The 6,958-nt window shown below is 60.5% G+C and overlaps 4 protein-coding genes across 4 annotated transcripts; all 4 read left to right on the top strand.

Moving 5' to 3' along the window:
* Window positions 1-45: 45 nt before the first annotated feature.
* Window positions 46-2,118, top strand: OT_ostta02g04050 (Helicase, C-terminal; the record flags this gene model as incomplete). The annotated part of the gene is made up of 1 exon (XM_003075201.2): window positions 46-2,118. The coding sequence occupies one exon, from the start codon at window positions 46-48 to the stop codon at window positions 2,116-2,118; it is 2,073 nt and encodes a 690-aa protein (XP_003075249.2).
* A 199-nt stretch (window positions 2,119-2,317) lies between these two features.
* Window positions 2,318-3,376, top strand: OT_ostta02g04040 (Ribonuclease Zc3h12a-like; the record flags this gene model as incomplete). Its single annotated transcript, XM_003075200.2, has 1 exon — window positions 2,318-3,376. One exon carries the CDS (start codon window positions 2,318-2,320, stop codon window positions 3,374-3,376), a length of 1,059 nt encoding a protein of 352 aa, XP_003075248.2.
* Window positions 3,377-3,571: 195 nt separating this feature from the next.
* Window positions 3,572-5,569, top strand: OT_ostta02g04030 (NOG, C-terminal; the record flags this gene model as incomplete). Its single annotated transcript, XM_003075199.2, has 1 exon — window positions 3,572-5,569. The coding sequence occupies one exon, from the start codon at window positions 3,572-3,574 to the stop codon at window positions 5,567-5,569; it is 1,998 nt and encodes a 665-aa protein (XP_003075247.2).
* A 124-nt stretch (window positions 5,570-5,693) lies between these two features.
* OT_ostta02g04020 (PCI/PINT associated module) lies at window positions 5,694-6,956 on the top strand (the record flags this gene model as incomplete). The annotated part of the gene is made up of 1 exon (XM_003075198.2): window positions 5,694-6,956. The coding sequence occupies one exon, from the start codon at window positions 5,694-5,696 to the stop codon at window positions 6,954-6,956; it is 1,263 nt and encodes a 420-aa protein (XP_003075246.2).
* Between the last annotated feature and the right edge of the window lie 2 nt (window positions 6,957-6,958).

Raw genomic sequence — 6,958 nt, 5'->3', positions numbered from 1 at the left:
AGCGGGGCCACGGCGACGTCGAGCGCGTCTGGGACGGCGCGCGCGATGGCGCGCGATGGCGCGTGTCGCGGCGGCGTGGTGCGGCGCGCGTCGGGTCGGCTCGCGGGGTGGCGAGCGCGAGGGGTGTGGCTCGAGCGGGACGCGCGGTCGTTCGCGTCGAGCGCGACGGCGAGAGACGGGAGCGATGACGACGACGGCGACGACGATGGCGGTGATTCCGCGAGTGGTCGAGGCTCGGGGAAGTCGTCGAAAGCGAAGAGGGTGACGTCGAGGGAGTCGTTGCGACGGTTGATGGACATGCGCGACCCGGCGGCGTGGTACCCGCTCGCGCGCTCGATGCGGAGAGAGATAACGCTCCACGTGGGGCCGACGAACTCGGGGAAGACGCACGCGGCGATGGAGCGGTTGAAACAAGCGGCGAGTGGGGTGTACTGCGCGCCGCTTCGTCTGTTGGCGTGGGAGATTAGTGAGAGCATGAACGCGGTCGGCGTCGCGTGCACGCTCGTGACGGGGCAGGAGATACGAGAGGCGCCAAACGCTCGACACGTGAGCAGTACGGTGGAGATGAGCGACGTGTCCAGCGTGTACGATTGCGCTGTGATTGATGAGGTGCAGCTGTTGAGCGATCCGCATCGAGGGTACGCGTACACGCGCGCGCTCTTGGGTCTCGCGGCGATCGAGCTTCATCTGTGCGGCGATCCGCGCGTGGTGCCTCTGGTGAAGAAGATCGTCGAGTCCACGGGGGATCTGTTGACGGTGAAGGAGTACGAGCGATTGTCACCGTTAGAGGTGTCGAGCGAGATCGTGAAGAGTGTCAAAGATGTGCGAGAGGGTGACGCTCTCGTGGCGTTCAGTCGAGCCGACGTGTACAAGATGAAGCGAGAGCTGGAGAAGAAGTCGAATTTCCGCGCTTGCGTCATCTACGGCGCCTTACCGCCGGAGGCGCGGTCGCGACAGGCGTTGTTGTTTAACAAGCCTGAGAGTGGGTACGACGTCCTCATCGCGTCTGACGCCATCGGTATGGGTTTGAACTTGAACGTTCGGCGTGTCATCTTCACCACCATGTCCAAATTCGACGGCGTGGGAACCAGACACCTCGAAGCGCCAGAGGTTCGTCAGATCGCTGGGCGCGCTGGACGTTACGGTCTTGATTACGCGGGCGGTGGGAGCGTGACGACGATGAAGCGATCTGAGCACAAAATCCTGGTCAATGCGCTCGAAGGCGAATTAAAACCGCTCGACAGCGCGGGCATTGCTCCTTCGCTTGAGCAGGTGGAAGAATACTGCGCGATTCACCGGGGCGCAAGCTTGCTCGAGGCGTTGCAAGCGCTGAGTAATAAAGCGAAGTTGGCTTCGCACTACAGAATGCGCAACATGAGCGAGCCAATCGCCGTGGCGAAGATGTTGAAAAAGTTTCCGCTTGCGCTGGAGGATCAGTTTACGTTCGCAATCGCGCCGGTTGACGTCAAAGATCCCATGGTGTGCGCGGCCTTGCTCACGTTTGTGAAGACATTTTGCACACACGGTCGAGTAGGTGTTAGGCTCATCTCTCTTCCGCCTCCGCGCACGCCGAAGAATCCGATTCAGCTCCAAAAACTCGAGAGCGCGCACAAGTGCCTGGATTTATACCTTTGGTTGGCGAGAAAACTTCCAAAGGCGTTTCCCGAGCCCGAGCTCGCGGACGCGTACAGGACCGCAACCGCGACCGCAATCAGCGCCGGCTTACAGTTTTTATCCACGATCTCCGACGAGAAGAACGGTCGGAAAGAATTCGATGGCGATACGAGCTATCTATCCAAGAGCGCCGTCAAGCGCGCGTTCAACGCTGCCAAGGTCGCGATTGAAAACATCGAGGAAGAGCGCGCCCGAGCCGGTCTCCCGCGCATAGACCAAGCAGAACGCGCGGTGCGATTCTCGGATTTCAAGTGGACGAACGGGGGAAAGACGAACGATGAGGCGACGAAACTGTCTTCCCGAATACCGAAATCAAAATCGTCTCGCGTCTCGGACGCGAAACATCCAAACGACCAACTCGACGCATCACCCCCGCCGCCGTCGGGCCCGACAAAAAAGTCGTTCGTCGCGAAGAGATCCTTCGCCAAACCGAGCTGGCTTTAGCCGTAGAACGATTGTAGACGATTCATTTATTGTTCTGTCGCGTCGTCTTGCGCCGCGTCGACGAGCGTCACCGCACTCACGCGCGCGCGCGACGCGCTCGACCTCGAGCATTTTCAAGGGACTTCGCACGTCGTCTCCGCGTCGCGCTCGAGCGCCCGCGCGTCGTAGAAACGACGCCCTTCGGCGTTTGCTTCGTCAAATGAGTGTCGCCGCCGCCGCGCGCGTCATCGCTTCATCGCCGCGCCGCGGCTCGCGACCGCGACCGCGCGCGCGGTGCGTGGCGTCGACGTCTGGGGAAACGTCGGCATCGCAACCGCGGCCGTGGGCGGTGTCGCTCGCGCGCGTGTTCGAGTGGGAGGACATCCTCGAGGTCGCGGGCGACGACGCGGAGACGCGCGCGGTGAGCGACGACGACGACGATGACGCACCGACGACGAGCGGTTCGAACGGTCCAGAACGAGGATGTAAGGATGAATTCATCGTCATCGACGGTGCAAACGTGGCGTGGGGGCTGGCGCAGAAGCTGAAGAGTAAATTTCACACCAAGTCGCGGGTGCCGATGTCGTCCGCGGTGCTCATGGCGTTGAATCACGAGCCGTGGCGACGGCGAGGGATACGCACGCACGCCTTCATACCGCGAGAGTACGTCATTGGGTACGTGAACTCGGTGTGCGATGGTGGTGGATTAGCGACGGTGAACGCGGAGTGCGTGGAGTATTTAGGAAAAGGAATGTGGTGTAACCGTCGGCTGATGGACGAGGTGGACAAGGGACGATTGACGCTCGTCTCTCGCGCGGGCGACGACGGAAGAGGCTCGCGAAAGGCGGACGATTTGGTCATTCTTCAACGCGCCAAGGAGGCGGACGCGTGGATATGCAGCAACGACAAGTTTCGCGATCACAGACGCGAGCGAAACATCGGCTTTGCCGGGGGCAAGGCGCTCAAGGAGTTCGCCCGACTCCGCAGGATCGATCACAACTTCCTCATCGCCCCCGGTTTGGACGACGAAACGTTACAAGCGATGACGAACGCGAGCGATTGGTCTCCGAGATGCGGTGCGAGCTTCTTCGACGCCTACGACGGTCCGTCGCCCCGTCTCGTCGGCTCGCACTCCGAGCTCGATCCGTTCCCGCCGCACGCCGCGCCGCCCGACCTCCTCCCCATCACCTTCGAACCGATCCCGACCGACGCGATGAAAACCGCTCGCGCGCACTTCTTAGCTCGCAGGCTCTGGGAAGTCCCTCGCGTGCGCGCCTAGGTCATCCATCCGCGCCGTCGCCGCGCCGCCGCCGCGCCGCCGCCCGGCTTCCGCGCGACTGTCACGGTGTCATCATTTCACGAGTCATGACTCGTCCCGAGTCTCACAGCACCGTCCCGCCGCCGCCGCCGCCGCCGCCCCGCCGCACGTCGCGCCTCGCCTCGACGCCGCGCTCGACCCTCGACGCTGGACGCGATGCAGTACAACTTCAAGAAGATCGCCGTGGTCCCCCCCGCGAGCGAGTTCATCGACGCCGTGCTCTCGCGAACGCAGCGACAGACCCCCACGGTGGTGCACGCGGGGTACGCGGTGACGAGGATTCGACAATTTTACATGCGAAAGGTCAAGTACACGCAACAGAGCTGGAATGAGAAATTGTCGAGAATCTTGGAAGATTTCCCGCGCGTGGACGACGTGCATCCGTTCTACGGGGATCTGTTGAACGTGTTGTACGATAAGGATCATTACAAGTTGGCGTTGGGGCAGCTGAACACGGCGCGGGCGATGATTGATAAGATTGCAAAGGATTACGTGAAATTGTTGAAATACGGGGATTCGTTGTATCGGTGTAAGCAGTTGAAACGGGCGGCGTTGGGTCGGATGTGCACGATCATGAAGAAACACGCGGCGAGTTTGGCGTATTTGGAACAAGTGAGGCAGCACATGAGTCGTCTGCCGAGCATCGACCCGAACACGCGGACGATTTTAGTATGCGGGTACCCGAACGTCGGGAAATCGAGCTTTATGAACAAGGTGACCAGAGCGGATGTAGAGGTACAGCCTTACGCGTTCACGACCAAGTCGATCTACGTCGGTCACACGGATTATAAGTACCTGCGTTGGCAAGTTTTGGACACACCGGGAATTTTGGACAGGCCGCTCGACGAGCGAAACACGATTGAGATGCAATCCATCACCGCTCTCGCGCACTTGCGCGCGGTGGTTTTGTACATAGTAGACATTAGTGAGCAGTGTGGTTTCACCATCGCGCAGCAAGCGGCGTTGTTTCACTCCATCAAGCCTCTGTTTGCAAACAAGCCGTTGGTGGTGGCCATAAACAAAATCGACGTACGAAAGTTGGAGGACCTGAGCGAGGCTGATCGTTCGCTCATCGATGGCATGCGGGACGCCATGCGCGGTCCGGCGGCGATGCAGCTCGGGGACGACGATGCGTTCCCCATCATGTCAACACTTAGCGAGAACGGGGTGATGGAGGTTAAGAACAGGTGTTGCGATTTGTTGCTCGCGCACCGCGTCGAGCAAAAGCTCGCGAGCAGACGCGCCGGAGAGGTGATGAACCGCTTACACGTCGCCACCCCCGTGCCTCGGGACAACAAGGCGAGACCAGCTTATGTGCCGCCGACTCTCGAGGCGAGTCGCGCGAGGAAGGCGGCCGGGGAGAAAATTATTACGGAGAAGGATTTGCAAGAGCAAAACGGCGGCGCCGGGGTGTACTCTGCGGATTTGCGCAAGCGATACATGTTGGAGAACGACGACTGGAAGTACGACATCGTTCCGGAGATTTACAACGGCAAGAATGTGGCGGATTTCATCGACCCGGAGATCGAGGCCAAGCTCGCCGAGCTCGAGCGCGAAGAGGAGGAGCTCGAGGCGAAGTGGGAGGCGTCTCGCATGGACCGCGAACCGCAAGAGCCCGAGTTGGACGAGGACGAGCGCGCCCTGCTGGGAGAAGTTCGCACCAGGCGCAACAAGCTCGTCGCCGAGCACAGGCGCAAGAAGTCCGCGGCAAACAACAACCCGGTGGTACCGAGGAAGGCGGACGCCGAGCGAAAGTTGAACACGTCCAACATGAAGGAGAGCCTCGAGTCCATGGGCCTGGACGCGAGCGCCGCCGTCGAGCGCGCGCGCTCACGCTCGCGTGTTGTCAAGCGCGGCCGTTCCACCCTCCGCGACCGCGACGAGGACATGTCCAATGCCGACGGCGAGGACAAAAAGAAGATGCGCACCTCCAAGTCTCGATCCAAGTCTGTCGCCAAGCGCGTCGGCGATGACAAGGGCGCCGGCTTCAAATCCGTCGACGACCGCATGCGCGCCGCCAAGCTCGCCGACAAGGCTCAGCGCAAGCGAAACAAGCAAGCCAAGGCGGGCGAGGCGGACAGATCCATTGGGAACACCTTACCGAAGTGGCTCAACTCCGGCAAGCGCGGGAACGGCAAGACCGATCGTCGCTAATCCTTGTAACATCCATCTCCACGTCGCTTCCACGCCTTGGTCAACTCGTCGCGAGCGCAGATCTCACTCAGCTGAAATCATGTCGACCATCCACACACGCCGCCGCGCGTCATCGTAAACCGCGATGACGAGCGCGAAGCCCGCGAGAGCGCCCCGCGCGTCGGACGAAGACGTCCGGGAGCTCCGTCGAGCCGTGTTCGAGACGGACGCGTCGACGAACGCGCGCGGCGCGGGCGATGCGATCAAATCTAAAGACGCCGCGATCGAAGCCTTAGCGGAGGCGCTGGCGTCCAGGGACGACGCGATGGCGTTCAAGGAACTTTTTACGGAGCTCCGACCGTCGTTCGAAAAGGCGCCCAAGGCGAAGACGGCGAAGATTGTCCGGGGGTTGATTGAAATCATGGGAAAGATTCGAGGCCACGACGCGTTGCAAGTGGAGCTGTGTGAAGAGCACGTGGAGTGGGCTCGGCGCGAGCGGAGGACGTTTTTGCGACACCGGGTTGAGCTGCGGTTGGCGACGTTGCATTTGGGGATGCGGGATTACCCCGAGGCGCTGCGCGTCATCGGAGGTTTGGCGAGAGAGGTGAAGAAGCTGGACGATAAGCTGTTATTGGTGGATATTCATCTCTTGGAGTCGCGGATTCACTACGCGTTGAGGAATCTGCCTAAGAGTAAGGCGTCGTTGACGGCGGCGCGGACGAACGCGAACGCGATCTACGTGCCGCCGAGCGTGCAGTGTCAGATTGACATGCAAAGCGGTATTTTGCACGCCGACGAAAAGGATTACAAGACGGCGTATTCTTACTTTTTCGAGGCGTTCGAGCAGTTGAATTCGTTAGACGAGAAGGAGACGGCGGTGACGGCTCTCAAGTACATGCTGATGTGCAAAATTATGTGCGGGCAGGCGGAGGACATCGGTGCGCTCATCGCGAGCAAGGGTGGTTTGCAGCACCAAGGCGAGGCTTTAGACGCCATGAAGGCGGTGGCCGAGGCGTACAAGGCGCGATCGCTCAAGGATTTACAGAGCGTTTTGCGTGGGTACGATTCTCAGCTCGGGAACGACCCTATCATAGCCGCCCATCTCGGGAGCTTGCAAGATTCCTTGATGGAGGAAAACTTGAAGCGTCTCATTGAGCCCTTCTCCCGGGTCGAAATTGCGCACATCGCGTCTCTCATCGAGCTCCCGCTCCCGGAAGTGGAGATGAAGCTCTCGCAGATGATCCTCGATCGTAAGTTTGAGGGAATTCTCGACCAAGGCACTGGATGTCTCATCGTCTACGACGACCCGTCGCCGGAGACGACGTACAAGGCCTCCATCGATTGTCTCGTCGAGGTTGGCAAGGTTGTCGATTCGTTGGCTGCCAAGTCGTCCAAAATCGTCGCGTAAAC

This window comes from Ostreococcus tauri (assembly GCF_000214015.3).
Source record: "Ostreococcus tauri WGS project CAID00000000 data, contig chromosome 02, whole genome shotgun sequence".
In the NCBI taxonomy this organism is placed as follows: domain Eukaryota; kingdom Viridiplantae; phylum Chlorophyta; class Mamiellophyceae; order Mamiellales; family Bathycoccaceae; genus Ostreococcus; species Ostreococcus tauri.
The sequence above is the reverse complement of the archived record's forward strand: the minus strand, read 5'-3'. Positions and strand labels throughout refer to the sequence as shown.